This window comes from Sarcophilus harrisii, chromosome 1 (genome assembly GCF_902635505.1).
Source record: "Sarcophilus harrisii chromosome 1, mSarHar1.11, whole genome shotgun sequence".
Taxonomy (NCBI): domain Eukaryota; kingdom Metazoa; phylum Chordata; class Mammalia; order Dasyuromorphia; family Dasyuridae; genus Sarcophilus; species Sarcophilus harrisii.
Window position 1 is genome coordinate 340207071 of NC_045426.1, and position 18705 is coordinate 340225775.

Sequence of the window (18705 nt, forward strand, 5' to 3'; positions counted from 1 at the left end):
CCACTTTGCCGGCTTGACCCATTCTGAGGAAGAGGAGGAAACTTCATGAACTCCAGGGAAAAGGTTTGTGGCTTCACTGGGAGAAGCCAGAGGTTCCGGTGAGGGCTCCTGCCTAATTCTTCAGGGCCTCAGCCTCTTGCTTCCCCTTCTCCCCCTACTTCCATTATCCCTACCTTACAGATGAAGCCACAGTGGCAGCGGGGTCAGGAGCCTCCCGGGAGGCATGCCGGCCCCCTCTCAAGCTGCCCTCCTCAGCACTCACCGACTCCAGGGGCCTCCAGGGGCCTCCAGGGCAGAGTCCCAAGCAGGCACCTCCTGGTCTGATTGGGACTGACCTTTCCCATGACCAGGTAGCGAGTTCAGACCCAAGCCTCCCGACCCCAAGGCCAGTGCTCGGTTTTTGTTTTTGTTTTTCTCGGAAAAACCATTTCCCACCCACCGAAACAGCCCCCCTTCGGACACGGCAGTGGGCAGATGGAAGGTGCGTGCCTCGTTCTGCAGCGGCAGAGCACCTCCTAAACACTTCCCCGAGGCCTGTGGGCGGCCTTGGGGAGAAAGCGGTCCGCGCGAGCGGCCCGGGTGCAGTGCCCATCGAGGAGCACGAGGTGGCGCCGCGGCGCGTGCGCCGTGGCTGCCGGGAGCCGCTCTAGGCCGGGAGCCGCTCTAGGCCGGGAGCCGGCTCCCGGCGCTCTCTGGTGCGGGTTGGCGGGCCGGGCAGAAGCTGGGCCGGAAGGGCGGTTTGAGGGCGGCCAGCGGCCGGCGGAGTGGAGCCGTGGCCTCTCCTGCAGCCATGAAGCGGGACGTGCGGATCCTGCTGCTGGGCGAGGGTGAGCACGGCGGCGGGGAGCCGGGTTCCGTCAGCCCGGGCGTTCGCGGGCGGCGGGGGACAGGGGCTGAAAGCTGCTGGCTTGACCTTGGGCGAGGGGCCGCGAGGGCGCCGCGCTGACCCGCCCCCTCCTGTCTCCTCCCGCAGCCCAGGTGGGGAAGACCTCCCTGATAATGGCCCTGGTGGGCGAGGAGTTCCCGGAGGAGGTGAGTGCCGCCCCCGCGCCGCCGTGCCTGCCCCCACTCTGCAGAGCGGGAAGCCGGGGCCGCGGGCGCCCCTGGCTCCGAGTGACGGAGGAGCGGAGCATCGGGATCGGGGCCCGGGGCTGCCCTCGGCCTCGTGGAGGCCTGCGGGGGGGGGGGGGGGGGGGGGGGGGGGGGCGGGGCTCGCCGAGGGCGGCTGTCCGGCGGCAGGGCCGGCTCGGACGGGAGGGGCCGCCCCCGAGGAGGCGGTGACTCCGCCCCGGGGGCGTGGCTCTGGGGGACGTCTGGGAATGCTGAGTTCCACCCCCTCCGAGCCCCAGCAAGGACAACTCTGTAAGGTCACCGAACCCCAGAATGAAAGGCAGAGGTAGGACGGCGGACACGGAGAACTCCAGGCCTGAGGAGAACATTAGAAATCATCTAGTCGGCCTGAGCCCCCCAGAGGGAAAGATTTGTCCCACCCCCAGGGTCAAGGGCGCAGCCAAGCCAGGATTTGAACTCCGGTCTTCAGGACGGTCTCGGACAACAAATGCCGCCGTGCAGCGGAGGGGCCTTGGCCGTAATTCTGACTTCCCCGTTTAGTACCTGCACGCTTGAATTGCCTCGTTCCTGGTCCCCTTACAGGGCGGACAGTGAAGGGTTGGCCTGGATGATCTCCGTGTTTCCGATCTCCAGTCTAGTCCGCTTTTGTACTTACCCTGCCAGAGTGTCTGGCGTTGGCTGCTTGGTGCTCCGTGTCCTTTGGAAAGCTGCTCTGTGCTCCTAGTGAGCAGGACCGCCCCCAGAGATTACTGGGCTTTAGCCTTAAGCGGCCCTCCGGGTCAGCTGTCTTCAAGAGGCTTTGGGTCACCCAGGTGGGCCGAGGAATTGGGGAATCCTTATTTTCATTCATTGGTATGTGGCGTGCATAGAACTGTGGACACTGTACGGCCTTGTTTTCAGGCAGTGAAATTGTGACTTCCCTAAGGCCTGTGATGTTTTGATTTTCTTATTTTGTATTTCTGCCATCCTCCGGTCAGTCTCACCCCAAATTAAATGACTCCGTCTTGCGGGGGAGAGAGGGGGAGAAATGGCAGAAATACAAAATAAGAAAATCAAAACATCACAGGCCGATGTGACACATGCTTAGACAGGCACTGAGAATGCAAATACAAAGACAGTCCCCGCCTAGAATGAGCTTCTGTTCTACCAGAGATACATCATGTTTATAAATACACAAATACATAACATATACAAAACAAATACAGATTGGCTGGGACCTAGGGAGGTGACTAAGATTGAGGAATTAAGAAAATGGCTCTTTTAGAAAAATGGCTTTTAACTTAACACTGAACAGATTAAAGATGTTCTGAGAGGTGGAAATGACAGATTCCTCTTCCAGGTATGGAATAGGGAAAAATATGGAGCTGGAATGTTGTCTTAGAGACCACCAAGCATGCTAGGTTAGTTGATTTATACAATATGTTGTGGGGAGTAACTTTAAAAAGGTTAGCCAAATGGTGAAGAGTTACAATAGGGAGATACTGAGGCTTCTCAAGCTGGGGGAGTGGCTAAATTGACTTTGGAGTCCAAGAACCTGAATCTGAATCTAAGCTATTTCCTGCCCATGACCATGGTCTCTTTGGAACTGTTTCCTCATCCATAAAATGGGGAGAGGAAAGGAGGGGGATATTTAAGGTAGGACTAGATGACTTTTTGGGTCCTTTCTAGCTATAAATTTTTTTATTTTTGTTATAGTTTTTTATATACAAGATATATACATGGGTAATTTTTTCAGCATTGACCCTGGGTAATTTTTTTCAGCATTGACCCTTGCAAAACCTTTTGTTCCCATTTTTCTCCTCCTTCCTCCCACTCCCTCCCCCAGATAGCAGGTAAACCAATACATGTTAAATATGTTAAAGTAAATATTAAATACAATACATGTATACATGTCCATACAGTTATTTTGCTGCACAAGAAGAACCGAACTTTGAAATAATGTACAATTAACCTATGAAGGAAATCAAAAATGCAAGTGGACAAAAACAGAGAAATTGGAAATACTATGTAATGGTTCACACTCATTTATTTCCCAGAGTTCTTTCGCTGGGTGTAACTGATTCTATTTATTATTGAACAAATGGAACTGATTTGGTGCATCTCATTGTTGAAGAGAGCCACATCCATCAGAATTGATCATCATATAGTATTGTTGTTGAAGTATATAATGATCTTCTGGTCCTGCTCATTTCACTCAGCATCAGTTATATAGGTCTCTCCAGGCCTTTCTGAAATCTTCCTGCTCGTCATTTCTTACAGAACAATAATATTCCATAACTTTCATATACCACAATTTATTCAACCATTCTCCAGTTGATTGGTATCCACTCAGTTTCCAGTTTCTCTGGCTATAAATTTATAATCCTCTGAGCTTATGCCCATGCAAGGTGATTTTTTCTTTTTAGAGGATCATGATAGGACATGAAAATAGTCTTGGACTCCATGCATTATAAGGAATATTTGTAAGGGACTGATGGCCAGTGTTATGGGCAGTATCATCTCTTCTGCAGCTTCTAGGTAGCTTGCAAGTTGCCAGGCCAGGTTAATGTCACCTTTTTTAAAGGGGTTATTTTTTACCTCAGTCTTGACATTGAGGGAATTGATGAAAGCAAGTGACTAGGCTACTAAAATTTTCCCATCATGTTTATCAAGATTTCTCCTGAATCACAGGGGAAAAGTTACTGACTGGTTCCTGGAACAATGGGTGCAATGACTTGTGGTCTGAGAAAGGTTTTATATTATCTAGCTTTTGTGTCTTTGTGCCTCAGGATTTTGGCCTCATTCTTGTGACTAGAGGTTGTAAGATTTTTTTTTTCTTACTGGCATAGTCTGTTTTCACTGTTGAATCCTACTCTTTACCCACAAATCATCTCTGCCCTTATGTGAACATTTGTTTTTCTAAGGTTCCCCCTCGAGCTGAAGAGATCACAATCCCAGCTGATGTTACCCCTGAGAAGGTGCCCACTCACATTGTTGATTACTCAGGTAGGTCCCTTCCCCTCTGTGTCCCTGGGCAAACACTGCAGTCCATATCTGCTCCCAGAAGCAGCTTCCTCAGTGGAAATCATCCTACACACCACTGTTCTGCCCTGACTTGATCCAGGGATCAAGTACAAGAGGGTAATTCAACATTGGGTAATGGTGTCTTTTCATTTCAGAAACAGAACAGACGGAAGAAGAGCTACAGGATGAGATCCACAAGGTGAGATTATAAACTGTGGAGTAAAACGGGAAATAGGAAGAATGTGGTGGGAAAAAAACAACAAACCAACAAGAATCTGGAAACTTGGTTCTCATCATGGCTTTGCTTTATGTATGACCTTAGATAAGTCCCTTTCCTTTTTTCAGGTCTCCAATGAGGCTTCCATTCATATTGTGAACAGGGTTAGACTTAGGCAAACATTGAAGCCCTTTTTTTCCTAATATTCTAAGATTCTAGGGTATGAGCTTGACAGAGGTTTTCTTTGCAAAGGGACTGGCTTTGGTAGGCCAATGCTTAGTCACTCCCCTTTTTAGAACCATCGTTCCTTGTATATGGACCACGAATAAAATGCCAACCCAGGTAATAGTCTCAACTCCTGAACTAAGTCTGGCAACACTTAAGCAGGAGGGCATGGAATGTAGTGATGAACAGGGAAAAAGAAAGATGGGAAGATTTTGTAAGAGCAACGATCTCCTTGTTTTAGGAAGAGCATTGGATGATCTAGCTTCTAATATCTCATTCCCATTGTGTATTCTTTTTGCAGGCAAATGTAGTGTGCATGGTGTATGATGTTTCTGAGGATTCCACTATTGAGAAGGTAAGATAGTGTTCACCCTCAAACTGTTGCATAGGACCTACAGTTGCTGCCTTCTCTTAGAAGTCGATCCATAATGATTAGCTCCCACTATGTACAGAGACCAATAATAAGAGGTGGTGTAGGACAGGGTTGGGAGGAGAAATCCACAAGAAGCTGAAGACACAAACCTATGTAGAGCCATATATAGTCTACTGAAGGAATGATTGGAAGTGTTGTAAGTGATGTAAATGTTAAGGGTGGGTTACCTTATTGCCAAGACTTTTTTATAGAAGTTTTGTGAAGCAGCTACTTCTCAATAATTTGTTATTGGGGCCATAAAAACTTGTGATTAGAATCTACAGAGAACCATTAAATCTCATTTTAAGAATAATTTTAAATTCTTCTCTTTAATATTTTACCAAAGTCAACTAAAAGTAGGCAGGTTTACACCTCTCCCTGTCTTCATATCTCTTTACCTTTTTTTCTATAGCTGTAAGATGTTAAAAAACAAAAAATGGGGAAATTTGCAAAGGCTGAGGGGAAGGGGAAAAGTCCTTATGACTGCATAGCCCTCTCTATAATATCTTAGGAATATTACAGAGCTGGTTGTAAGGACGAGAGTGCTGTAAGTTTATATTTTGTGTTGCTTGCTCTCTTCTCTGGAATGATTGCAGGCAGTGAATTTCATTTTCTTTGCCATCTGACATAAATCATTACTCACCTTAGATGGGCCAATGAATGAATAAGGGGCAATTTTGCAAGGTTTCCTTCTTGCCTGGTGAAATTTGAGCATCTCCCTGAGAGGCCACCCTGTTCTCTTAAGGATAAACTATATAAAGTAGAAAGCCTCTGGTCAAAGGGCAAGGTCTTCTGGATCTGTACCAAGAACAATGTGGTCTAGTATTTGTGGGAGATTGCTATTAACAAGACTGACAGCCCAGGGTAGGTTGCTTCCTTCATTGGGAATTTGGAGCTAATGTGTGTCTTTGCCCAGCATGTGGCTTATTGGTCTGTTTGGCTGTTGTGATATTGATTCAAATGTAACCCCTCATTATTAAATTTTCCCTGATTCACCCAGCTAAAAGTCAGTTTTTTCTATTTAACTTCCATGAAACTAATCGTACTTGCCTCATTTTGTAGCTATTTGTGCACATATCTCCACTTAAAAGTCAGAATAGCTCAGGGGATAAAGAATTGGCTTCAAAACCTGGAAGACCCGGGTTCAAGTCCTATTTCTGGCACATACTGTCTCTGTGACTTTGGGCAAAACACTTACCCTCTAGGCTAGAGGTGTCAGATTCAAGAGCCACTATTCCAGAGTGCCGATCGAACCAGATTAAAATGTAATTGGGAAGTGTTTTAACAAAATAAATAAAAATATATCAAATAGACAATATTAATTTATAGTTTTCCAAGTTGTTATGCTGCTACAGGATCTATTTATGTTCGATTTTGACACCACTACTCTAGGCTATTCTTTAATGGCTATAAGTTTAAAAGGCGGCATTCCCTTGGATTGGTAGAGGGAATTCCTTATTGTTGTAAAATCACAGGTTCAGTTTGTATCAGTCCCTTATATCTAATCCCTTATTTCTAGAAAGAAAGTTTCCTTGGGATAAGATCTGTCTTAATCATCTATATGGTGGGTGCTCAATAAATGTTTTCTGAATGTTGAGGGGGTGTTTCATTTTTCAGATCCGAACAAAGTGGATTCCATTGGTGAATGGGAAAGCAGATAAAGGGCCCAGGTACTAAATGTGATTATTCTGGAATGAGTGGGAGGTGGCTTTGGTATGGCCTGTATTCTAAGCACAACCCTTCCCATCACTTGTACTTAGGAGACTTTTCAGAGGGGAAGGATTGGAGGACTAGTAGATAGCAATTAAGTCTATCCACTGCTCTCCCAATCCTTTCCTTCTGAAAAGCCTCCATTTTTTATTATCTTCCCAGAATCCCTATCATTCTGGTGGGAAACAAGTCAGACCTACGTTCTGGAAGCTCCATGGAGACCATTCTGCCAATCATGAATCAGTTTTCTGAGATAGAGACATGTGTAGAGGTGAGTGACAGACCAGGACTGGAGAGGACACAAACAAGAAATAGAAATAAATGATACGTTTAATCTATCTTGGATTTCTTGCTGCCTCAGGGAGAGGGGAAGGAGAAAAATATGGAGCATGAGGTTTTGCCAGGATGAATTTTGCATGTATTTTGAAAAATAAAAAGCTATTATTTTTAAAAAGTAAATGACAAAAGGATCACTTTAGCATAGTTCCCTTATTGTGAAAGAATCTAATTAAATCACCAATTTAATAAGGGGCATATGTTAGATCTGGGATTATTTCCACCGTGTTTCCTCTGTAGTACTTGTCTATTTTATCATTGTTGTAGAACCACAGAGAATCCAGAAAAATCATGGTGTCTTCCTTTAAGAGTCTTTAGTCTAGTTGAAGGATAAGACATAAAAAGAAAACATACTTCAAGCAACAAATGAGATAGCCAAGAAAAGCTGTAGGAGTCAGGAATTCATTTCAATTCTATTGTAAAAAGGAGAGAAAAATCACCAGCTGGTGTGGTCAGAGAAAGCTTCCTGTAGGAAGTGGGGATTTGAACTGTGTGTTTATGAATGGACAGGATTAGGACAAGTGTAAAGGAGTGAGAACAGTATCCAGGTGGTGGAAAGGGAAACAATCCAAGTAAAAGGAAGTAGAGGAACAGTGCAAGGTGTTTTGGAGGGAAGCTAAATAATTTGCTTCACTAAAGAAATTCTTGGTAGGGGAGTAGTGAAAAGTAAAGCTAGAAAAGGAAATTTGAGCCACTTTATGGAGAGATTTGAAATGCCAGGCCAAAGTTAAACTTTCTCCTTGACAGGAGGAAGTAATCCAGGGTCATCCTTTTGTGTATTCAGCGTGCTTCTCTGCCCTTCCATGATTTACAGCCAGATGAATTGTTCCAATTTTCAAAGCAGAGCAGGGAAGAACTGTCCTGAGCAAAGCTGTATATTGCTACTAATAAGAATAGTGATGGTAGCAGTTCTATGTTACTGTCAGTTTTGTTCTTGAATGGTATTCTGACTTGATTTCTCCTGATCTCAGATCCATCTTCTGGAACCTTGAGGAATAGTTGTGTTCCTTGCTCATGCTCTGTTTTGTTGTGTTTCTCCTAGTGTTCTGCCAAGAACTTGAAAAACATCTCGGAATTATTCTATTATGCTCAAAAGGCAGTTTTACACCCTACTGCCCCGTTGTATGATCCAGAAGAGAAGCAGGTGAGAATGTTGGGTATCTGTGAAGATGAAGGCCCACTTGGGTTTGGCATCCCCTTTGAAGCCAGAAGTATCTGAAAGCTGACTACTGAACATTCACCCATTTAATCCTTTAACATATTTTTTTTTGTTTGTTTTCAAGCCTGTTTCAGGAAAGGCATCTCAAACTGGTATAGTCCTTTGATCAGAGAATCATAGAATGGCAGATTACTTTGTCTAACCAGCTTATTTTACAGATAAGGGAACAAACCTTAAAGAGAGGAAAATGAGTTATAAGCATAGCTGGAATTAGAATCCAGATCTCCTCATTGTAATATTCAGTACCTTTTCTAGTTGGCCTAGAACTTTAGTTTAGTTTAACATGAACCAAAAGCTCAAGACTGAGTGCTGCCAGCTAAAGGTACCCCTAGGCCTAAAAAACACAGAGCCCTTATATCTGGAACTCCTAATGGTACCATTTTTTTTGGCACACAGCACACACCATTAATTCATATTGGATACTTTTGGGGTCCATCTTTTATACATTTTACTTGTATCCTTCCAACAACCATAGTGTTTGGTGGTGCAAGCCACAGATGCTATCCAAGGGAAGATAGCTAATTCTGAAACATTTGTGTCAGTGGGAGACAACAGAACCATATGTTATTGCAGGCATATACTCCTCAGCCCTGGTTTTAACTCCAAGTTTGGCTTCTTTCCCTTCCTAGCCCTTGCCTGATCTGCTCCCAAGACAAAATAGATGGCTATATTAACCTTCCTTTTTTTTTTTTTTTTTTTTTTTTTTAACCCCATTTGCTCTTGGTTAAGTGTGACCAAGAATGGAATGATGGAAGCAGAGAGAAGAATGGCTAATTTACCAAGTGGGTAATGGGAAGTAGAGAAGATTGCCTCCCAGTTCTGTTTCCTAAGTCCTTCCATTTCTAGGAATGTTTGGCTTCTTTGTGGTTTAGGGGTTGGCTTCATGTGACTTTGCTAGGTGGACGAGTTTTAGTTTGTTTCCTCACAGCTAAGACCAGCTTGTGCCCAAGCACTCACCCGCATCTTCAGACTCTCTGACCAGGACAACAACCAGGTGCTGAGTGATGATGAGCTCAATTACTTTCAGGTGAGCACATCAGGGAATCGCTGTAGCTATAGTAGGGACTGTTGTCATGTAAGAAGCATCTCCTTGAGCATTTTGGCATTTTCCACTTGCTGCTTCTACCTTGTCACATTCAGTTGGAACAGCCCTGCCCAGTTCTCCTTTCTTCTGGGTTTACAACCAACCTCTGATAGAAGCTCAGAGCTGTGTCTAGCTAGGTGTTTGCAGGCTTTTCTATGTAGCAATCATGCTGAAAATCTTTGCCTTATCCACTCTCTTAATGTAACATCTCTATTTCTCTTGTGGTCAGAAATCATGCTTTGGAAATCCTTTGGCCCCCCAAGCCCTGGAGGACGTGAAGATGGTGGTGTGTAAGAACACAACAGATGGTGTGAAGGATGATGGGCTGAGTTTGGATGGTAATTTTTGACTTGTATGGATGTCTCCCTTCACTTCTTACTTCAAGAACTTCCCATCAGGTTGTCCACACCAGGAACACGAGCAGACAGGGAGGTGGCTTTGCTGACTGTTATATTATCAAATTCTGCTTTGAGTTCAGACTGGTATACACAGAGCTCTCTTCCTGTCCTTGATGACTTGGATTATCTTTTTTAAGCTTATGTCTTTAATGAGGTCTCCAAAACTTTAACTGACTTGCCCTGCAGTCACTGTGAGTGAAAAATTAGACAGAAACAGAAATGTATTCCATTTCCTCGATGTCCATTATATTGCTTGATCCATTTGGCCAGGTCAAGGGAGCTTGCCTCATCCCTGAATTTCAGAGGTTTGATAACAAATCTGAAATTGCTCCCTGGCTATGAATTGCCTTTATAATTGCTGCTCCTACTTCTCCTACAGGTTTCCTCTTTCTGAATACCCTCTTCATTCAGAGGGGCCGTCATGAGACCACCTGGACCATCCTTCGCCGCTTTGGCTATGATGATGAGCTACACCTGACTGATGACTATCTTCACCCACTGTATGTGACACTCTGAGGTCTGAAGGGGAAGGAGCTAGAGAACCATGCTAAGCTTTGGTTTCCCTAAGAAGCCAGGCTCTGTGCCTCCCTCGTTAACCTCATGGGGTGTGGTGGAATTACGCTGCCATTCTAGCCTAATAAGACCTCCTTTCAGTTGATGAGTGAAGCTGGTAGTCCTAGTTACTCGGTTATGGTACTCCTGGTAAAGAAGGGGTAACCAGGAGTACCATAACTGAGTACAGAAAAGGCCAATGTGGTGATTCCCCTGGAGCTGTCTCAACTGCCATGTGTCAAGAAGGCTTGTTGTAGTTGGGGTCATAGAACTGACAGCCAGACAACCATGTTTTCCAAACAGAAAGGCAAATCTGAGCACTATCTCAAACATAAAACATATTTAGCACAATAATCAATCCCTGATTCAGTCACATTAGGGTTTGCTGCTGTTATTCCCCAACCATCTTAGCTCAGTGCCCAAGCACAATAGGTTGCCTGTCATCAGGAAGAAAATCATTGTAGACATCCAGGGTCTATAGGAAGGAGAGGGCAGGGGGCATGCCCAGTCTCTGTTGCTATATGTGACTTGCTTTCCAGAAGCATTGCCCCAGAGGTAGACAATTAAGAGACTACATAATACAATAACAGCAACATTTTGCCATGAACTGCTATGACTGACTTAACTCTTCTCAGCCAGTTCCAAAGACATGATGGAAAAGGCTATTTACATCCAAAGAAAGAACTATGGAGTCTGAATGCAGAACAAAACTTTCTATTTTCTCTTTTATTTGTTTTTTTTCATGGCTTTTCCCATATGTTCTGTTTCTTCTTTCACAACATGAGTAATGTGGAAGCATATTTACATGACTGCACTTGTATAACTTAAATCAGATTGCTTGCCATCCTGGGGAAGGCGGAAAGAGGGAGAGAGGGAGAAAAAATTTGGAGCTCTAAATTTAATAAAAAATGATGTTGAGCACTATCTTTATGTGTAATTGGGAATAATAAAATACTATTTTAAAAATAATTGGAAAATATTTAACAGGATAAATAAAAATACAATAGAATATAAAGTAAAAGTCTTTGTACTAATTGGGCAGATAGTAGCTGCCCTCCTATCGGGAGTACAGTTATGGTAAACAATGTAGTAACCTTCTTTCTACTCTTAGAGGTTTCATACAGGGATGGTTTATAAAAGATAATAATAATTCCTTTAGTTTAAGTGTATCTAGGTCAGAATTAATTTGTATGTATTTATTTGCTGACCTACTTAGGTCAGCAGGGTATTCCGAATAAGCCATTTGTTAACAGTGGTTAACTAGGGGTGAGCTGTGATCAGTGGAAGCTATAACTTGAGAGTAATCCCCAGTCCTCTGTCAGGGTTGAGTAAGTAGTTAATTGCTTCAGGCCCCATCTCCTCATTCCACACCCACCCTAACAATTTTCCTTTTCCACCTCCAGGATCCGTGTTCCTCCTGGCTGTACCACTGAGCTCAATCACTTTGGTTACCAGTTTTTGCAAAAGATGTTTGAGAAGCATGACAAGGTGAGAATAAAAACACCTTTCAAATTCACCCAGAACAACTACTGTTATTCTCTTCACTAGATCTTGCATGTTTCTCCGCAGTCTCTCCCACATGTCAAAACCATAAACACATTTCCCTGCCTGTTCTACCTCCCTAGTCATGATGCGCCTATAGTTATGTCATCCTAGCTGCATTGGACCACCCTTTTCAAGGTGGTCACTTGAGACACTTTTGTGTTTCTAGGACCAAGATGGAGCACTCTCCCCTTCTGAGCTTCAGAGCTTCTTTAGCCCATTCCCTTCTCTGCCTTGGGGCCCTGAACTCTACAATACGGTATGCACCAATGATAAAGGCCTGCTTTCCCTGCATGGATTCCTCTGCCAGTGGACGTAAGCGTAGTCCCTATCCATCCCCTTAACACATGTTCACTTTAGACTTCATTTTCCCTTCCCTTCTTCAACATAACTGGCTGCATTCTCTTTTCATGCTTCCCCAGGTTAGTAACCTACCTCAACATTCATCACTGCCTAGAGCACCTTGGTTACCTGGGTTACCCTATTCTGTGTGAGCAAGACTCTCAAACACATGCCATCACAGGTGGGTAGCCTTTCTTCAATTCCCATGAATGTGAGACATCCTTAGATACCTCCTTGTACTCATTGGCCATATCATTTGTTTTCTCTGCTAAAGTCACCCGAGAGAAGAAGATGGACCTGGAAAAGGGACAGACACAGAGGAATGTCTTTCTTTGTAAAGTGATTGGTGCTCGGGGTGTAGGCAAGTCAGCATTCCTACAGGCCTTCCTTGGGAAGAACTTAGAGGTGAGTTTGTCCCATTTCCCACTGTGTGTATATAGATCCATTTATTCATCTCACTGTCTATCAGTCTTGCTCTTTAGCTAGCAAAGCCACAGTGTCTCGTGCTTTCTCATCCCCAAGTGAGGGAGGCAGACCTTGTTGGAGATGGAGATGGGGGAACCTTTTGGGTATATGTTTTATCACTTTGATTTCCTTCTGTTCACCTGTGCCTGCCTTGGTTGCAGGCCCTCAGGAAGCATCCAGGAGAACAGTCCTTCCATGTTATCAACACAGTGCAAGTCAACGGGCAGGAGAAATATTTAATAGTAAGTGTGGGGTCATTCAGAGGTGATGGCAGCTCAGGGAAGGGTCTGTTCATCCCTGGAAATAAACATCCAGCTGTGCCAGAGATGGGACTGCAATTCCCTCAGACAGTTCTACGAATGGGAGTTTTGTCTGAACTAGAATCAAGGACTGTCTAATACTTGCTTTTTGGATTGGGGTGTCATTCCTTCCCCACAATGGCCATAGTGCAATTTCATCACTTTGGGATCTTTGCACTTAAAAGTGTATATAACTTCTGGGTATCAACTCTCCGCATTGTAAACCTAGGCTGAAGTTGGTCTCAGAAGGAAATATTTTCCAGTTGACCCCTAGAGGCTTTTTCTGGTGTTTTGTTGGTTTTCTTCCCTTCATGCATGACCTAAAATCAATCAGGGAAGATAGATCCCACTTCCTGAAGCCAGCCCCAAGCCTCTTTTCAGATGAATGGTGAAATAGCTGTTTTTTTTTTTTTTTTTGTTTTTTTTTTTAAATTTTACTTATTTTTGATGAGGCAATTGGGATTAAGTGACTTGCCCAGGGTCACAGAGCTTGGAAGTGATCAGTGTCTGAGGCCAGATTTGAACTCAGGTCCTCCTGACTTCAGGGCTGGTGCTCTATCCACTGCAATATCTAGGTGCCTCAGAAATAGATGACTTCTTTAGGTGACTGACTGAGCCTGAAAACTCTAAAAAGATTTGAGGGAGCTCCATCTGCTTGGGGTATATGTGCTTTTATATATTTCTGAGAACTCTTCTTTCCTGGGGAGGAGGGTTAGGGGTCATTGCTCTGGTAGCTAAGTCTGACAGTAAGGGAAACTGTATGTTGCCTAAGAAGTGGAGTTTTCTAGAAGGCCTATATTTGCATTTTGGACACATTCTACATCTGTCATGATAGTTGGGCATCCCTCGTGCATGCAGATCTCATCATTGCTTATAGCTAAAGACCCAGCTAGGTGTAATAAGGAACTTGATCATGGTCAAAGGCAAGGTGACCAAGTGAGAATTTGAACTAGTAGGTCTAGGCCTAGCTCCTCAGCAGAGGAACCTCTGGGATTCTTAGTTAGCTGTGGGAGGCCTTCTTTTCTGGCCCTGGCTTGATGGGGAAGTGACCTGCAGCTTATTGGACTCTGGCCTGCTGAGAGCTGACTCAGTGCTCCCCACCTCTGTTGTCTTCCTGTCCCTCAGCTGTCTGAGGTAGAAGCAGATACACAATTCACCACAGCAACCAGTGCAGCCTGTGATGTCGCCTGCTTGATGTTTGCTGCGAATGACCCTAAATCCTTCACCTACTGCACCAGTATTTATAAGGCAAGTCATTCATTTGCTTCAGATCCTTTTCCTAGAAAGGAAAGACGCACAGAGCTTGCTGTTCAGGTCAGAACTGAGCCTGGTATGGGGAGGGCGTGGGCTTACACGTGGCAGCATGCTCACCATCATAGTTGTAGGCATTTCTTCAATGCTTAGTCATCTGCCAGGTGAGGTGTACTTTTCCCAGAAACTTTGGGGTTCCAAGATCCTCCTCCCTAATGAGCCTACAGAGATAGTCTTCATACTGACCTGAATTCTCTTCCTTTCTGTAGCAATACTACATGGATGGACAGATCCCCTGCCTCTTTGTTGCCTCCAAGTCTGATCTGCCAGAAGTGATCCCACAACATTCGATGTCCCCAGCTGAGTTCTGCTATAGGCACCATCTCCCTCCACCATGCTCTTTCACCAGCAGGGGTCCTAGTGCTCCTAGCACCACTATTTTCACTCGGCTGGCAACTTTGGCCACTTTCCCGTGGGTACCATGGCTAGCATCTTGACTAGAGAGTTGTCGTTTTAAACCAAAACATTCAGACATCAGTGTCCTTGGGGTCCAACGGGAGAGTCGGCCTCTTAGGGCTTTCTCGGGGAATCTAATGCCCCTTGAAGAAGGGAGAGGGAAGGGAGGAAATAAGCACTTACTATAAACCAGGGGCTGCGCTAAATGGTTTATAAAGGGGAAACAATAATGTTTTACATTAATACATCATTTTTCAGAGTGCTTTACATCCATTTGCTCATTTGCTACTCACTCCTAACAACTCTATGAAATGGTCAGGGAGGGGATCATTAGCTCCATATGGATGGTGAAAGTGAACCTCAGAGACTTGCTCAGAGTCACAAGAGCAACTGAGATTCAGTCCTGGGGCTTCTAACTCCTAGGTTAGTGCTTTTCCCGCTACAATAATTTAACTGACCTATGTCATTTAGAGTAATAAGCTCAAGGATTTCATAGGCCGGGGGGACCTATGTTTCATCTCCTTTTCCCATATCCCTGCTTATTCAGTTATTTTGAACACAATTAGAACCTAGTTATTGGTATTTCTGGAGCACCTACAATGTGTTTTTCATCTCCCTTAGAGAGAATCATGAGAGAAGTCAATTCTTGTCTTCTTCCTCATCCTACTTAGGAGATGACTACACTGGGCCAGACCATTCTGCCCGCTGGTCATCTTTCACTGCCAGTGTCATCAAGGGAGACTTTAGGGGAGAACCTGGATGGTTATTCCAAGACACTGGTGTCAGGTTAGAAATATGCCATAAGTAGCCCTCAAAAAAAAAAAAGTGGAGAATAGGATACCTGTAAAGTGGGCATTATCTATGCAGGTCTATAAGCAGGAAGGCTCTTGGGCCCATGTTGTCCATAATGCCCACTGAACACTGGTGGGAAGTGCTTCCTCATCTGCTTTACTCTCTTGGGCTCAGAGTAAAGAATGTGGGCAATTGCTCTTGGCAAGTAAATAGTTTTTATTCCAGGGTTTCCATCAGTCTTTGAATTAAGAGCTTTGGGATTTTCCTATGTTCATTTGGCTGGAATCAGCCTTTTTTTAAAAATAGAAATGAGAAAGACTATTCGTGGGAGAGGATGATAGTGCCCAAGAGAAAGCACTGGGGGAATGAATGAGTTCACCAAATGTTTATGTGTTCTTTCCTACAGGCACTTGAGTGATTTAGAACTCCGCACAGCCTCCTTTTGGCTCCGGATGACCCTGGGGGCCACTGTGGCTGCAGTCCTTGGATTCACCCTTTACAAGACCCTGGTGAAGAACAAGTAAGGGGAGGGTCTGGGTCCCACCAGACACTGTTGCTGTAATTGGCTTCTCTTCACCATCCTGCCAGGGCAGATCAGGCTGCCCCTATCCTGGAGAAACACTCCCTGATGAGCTCTGCCTGCCTCTGCCTCAGAGCCCGTTCTATAGCCTGGACTGGTGTTTCGTGATACACCCACCTCCCACTTCCCTCTCCTCTGTCTCCTCTAAACTCAGTGTTCCCAATCTCAGGGTCCTTGGGAGGGACTGAGAAAGCAGATGGACCTCCTTCAGATCATAGCTTATATTTTTAGAGTTTTTACAGTTTTCAGGCTCAGTCACCTAAAGAAGACATCTAACTCTGAAAAGAGGCTTGGGGCTGGCTTCAGGCTATCTTCCCGGCTTGATTTTAGGCTAACATGTGTGAGGGGAATGGAACCAGCAAAGCTCCAGGGAAAGCCTATGGTGGTCAACAGGAAGATATTTCCTTCTGACCCCAACTTTCAGCCTAGGCTTACAGTGGGGAGAGTTGACACCCAGAAAGACTGCGGAAATACAGCCTTCAGGGTTCTCAGCAGTACAAATTTCCCTCCGTTAGTCACAAACTGGGCCCCGGCCCATGCTTACTCATCTGTATCTGACACTGATTCCCAAAGTAGTATCTCTAGCAGGATTCTGGGCCACATCCTGCATCTCCATTTTCCTCCTCCCAGTCTCATGCCCTTGGCCTCTCCTTGACTGTAGAGTGCCACATGCTTTGCTCTGCTCTAGGGATTTGTGCCATGCTGGCATTATAGGATTAGGGAATTCCAAAAGAGCCTGTGGTGAAGAGGCATGTGGCCTCAAACCTGGAATTCTCCTTAGCCAGCCAAACTTTTCCTTTGGGGCTTTGGGGCTCTAAGGTTTCCTAACATGAAGTACATGCTGAAACTCAGATCTAAGAATGAGGATAGGGTTGGGGGACAGCATCTGGAGTGAGGGAGACTGTTAGGATTTTTCCACCACGAATGACCCAGATTTTGGACTGATGAAATAATCAACCCTTGTTTATCACTTCAGTATGCATACTCATTAGGGCATGAAAAAAAGATTAATTTTGTTTCTCATTTAAACTGGAAATTTTATATTTTCTATTGCTGGCACCTCACACTTTGAAAAGTGACTTTTTTGTCAGATTTCTTCATCCTCGGCTTTTTTTTTTTTTTTTTTTTTTTTCTGAGGCAGTTTTAAGTGACTTGCCCAGGGTCACACAGCTAGAAGTGTTAAGTATCTGAGACCTAGCTGCTCCCATCCTCAGTCTTAATGTGGGCTGGAATTCATGCCTTTTCTCCCTCGTCTTCCTTTTTCTCTTCCTCTGTCCCTTACTATAAAAGCATATTTCTTGAAAAATCTTCTGTGAGGAATGATCTCCCTGTCATATCCATGTCTGTTGTCTGTCCCTCTCCTTTTGGCACTCAGTGCCTCATCTGGCTCCTGAGTCTGAGGCAGGGGTGAGAAGCAGTCAAGCAGGGAGCAAGACTTGAACCTTTCAAGTACACTCAGGGTAGGGCAGTTTACGTTGTACTATTGCAATAGTGTTATGTAAACTACCTTTTTATGCAGTAATCTATTTTTAAAAAAGGATCTATTTTAGAGTCACAGCCTAGATACATTCCAGCCCTGGTTCTGTGTATCTGGAGCAGTGTTTTGTGCTTGGTTTTTACTGACATCAAGGGTCTGTGTTATTCACTTAGTTTACTTTAAAGGGGAGGCCTCATGTATTTAAAATAGGTATTTTCCATTTGAGGCTGAGTTGTGACTTTCCTTTATGAGTAGAAAAAGGGGGTGTTGCATTTCCCCACAACAATCTCTTAAACTTCTCCAGCCCTTAGATTGCAAGCAGAGGCATAAAGATGCAGACAAGAAGAGGGAGTATTAGTACATTGTCCTATTCAACTAGGATATGTCATGGGGTTGGCATTGTGTAGCTAGCTCTGCCTCATGTTGTCAAGAGGTTTCTGTCACTGGGAGTGACATAGTTTCTACTGAGGTGGTTTCAAGAGCCCGGGCTTGGTAGTCAAAGGGCTGGAGGAGACAGAGGTTTTGGCCATCTTTATCTCCTAAATAAATATGTGCTGAACATTTGCTCTCCGGCTTGTGTCTCCAGGCCATTTCTAGGTAGGGACTGGACTGATTCAACCCAAGAAAGTACAGGGCAAAATCCAAAGTGTGTCCTAGAAGAGAACTAACTTGGGGTGAGTGTCCATTTTCTCTTTGAGATGTAGTTTTGATCATTGAAGGGAGTAGGAAAAGATACTAACCTTATGCCGTGGAGGAGTGGGCTTCTGGTTCTCTGTGTCCTGACTTCCAGTTTGGGTACAAATTCCTCTTGAAAGCCAGTATTCCCGCTTCTCTATACTCCCAATTGTTGGACTACCCGTGCCATTTCTTGACACATATGTGAGAGGCAGTTGGTGTTTTCATAGTAGTAAGAGACCTTGAGTTTTTTCTGGGTGTGAGAGATATCTTAGGAGGCTCTGCTGGTCACCAGCCTTCACTAGTAAAGTCTGGGTAAACAGGATGCTCCCAGCTCCAGCATGGCTTTGGAGAATCTAGCCAAGCACCTCAGCCTGGGATATCTCGTTTTATCACTGGCTGTTCCCCATGCTACTCTGACATCATTTGGACCGGTGTCCTGCTGCCAATGCTGCTCCTATCCAGCCCAGGAAGAACAAAGTCTGGGTTGGGATCCCAAGAAATACCACTTCTCACCTGCTATTTGATTATCATGTTCATTGTCCAAAGCCATATAATTTTATGATGGGATAAACACTTTTCAATAAAATAAGTGTGCA

At 44.6% G+C, this 18705-nt stretch overlaps 1 protein-coding gene across 2 annotated transcripts; it reads left to right on the plus strand.

The window, feature by feature from the left end:
• The first annotated feature begins 5 nt into the window (after positions 1-5).
• RHOT2 (ras homolog family member T2) lies at positions 6-18702 on the plus strand. Of its 2 annotated transcripts, none has more exons than XM_031945720.1 (19): positions 6-827; positions 974-1032; positions 3975-4056; positions 4230-4273; positions 4818-4871; positions 6546-6598; positions 6801-6909; positions 8017-8118; positions 9122-9220; positions 9507-9615; positions 10055-10175; positions 11631-11715; positions 11939-12084; positions 12192-12292; positions 12386-12516; positions 12738-12818; positions 14001-14123; positions 14396-14598; positions 15781-18702. In XM_031945720.1, the coding sequence occupies exons 1-19, from the start codon at positions 791-793 to the stop codon at positions 15896-15898; spliced, it is 1857 nt and encodes a 618-aa protein (XP_031801580.1). In that variant the 5' UTR covers positions 6-790; the 3' UTR covers positions 15899-18702. The 2 variants fall into 2 exon arrangements, with proteins under 2 accessions (XP_031801580.1, XP_031801581.1); XM_031945721.1 differs by having other exon boundaries at positions 979-1032.
• The last annotated feature ends 3 nt before the right edge of the window (positions 18703-18705 follow it).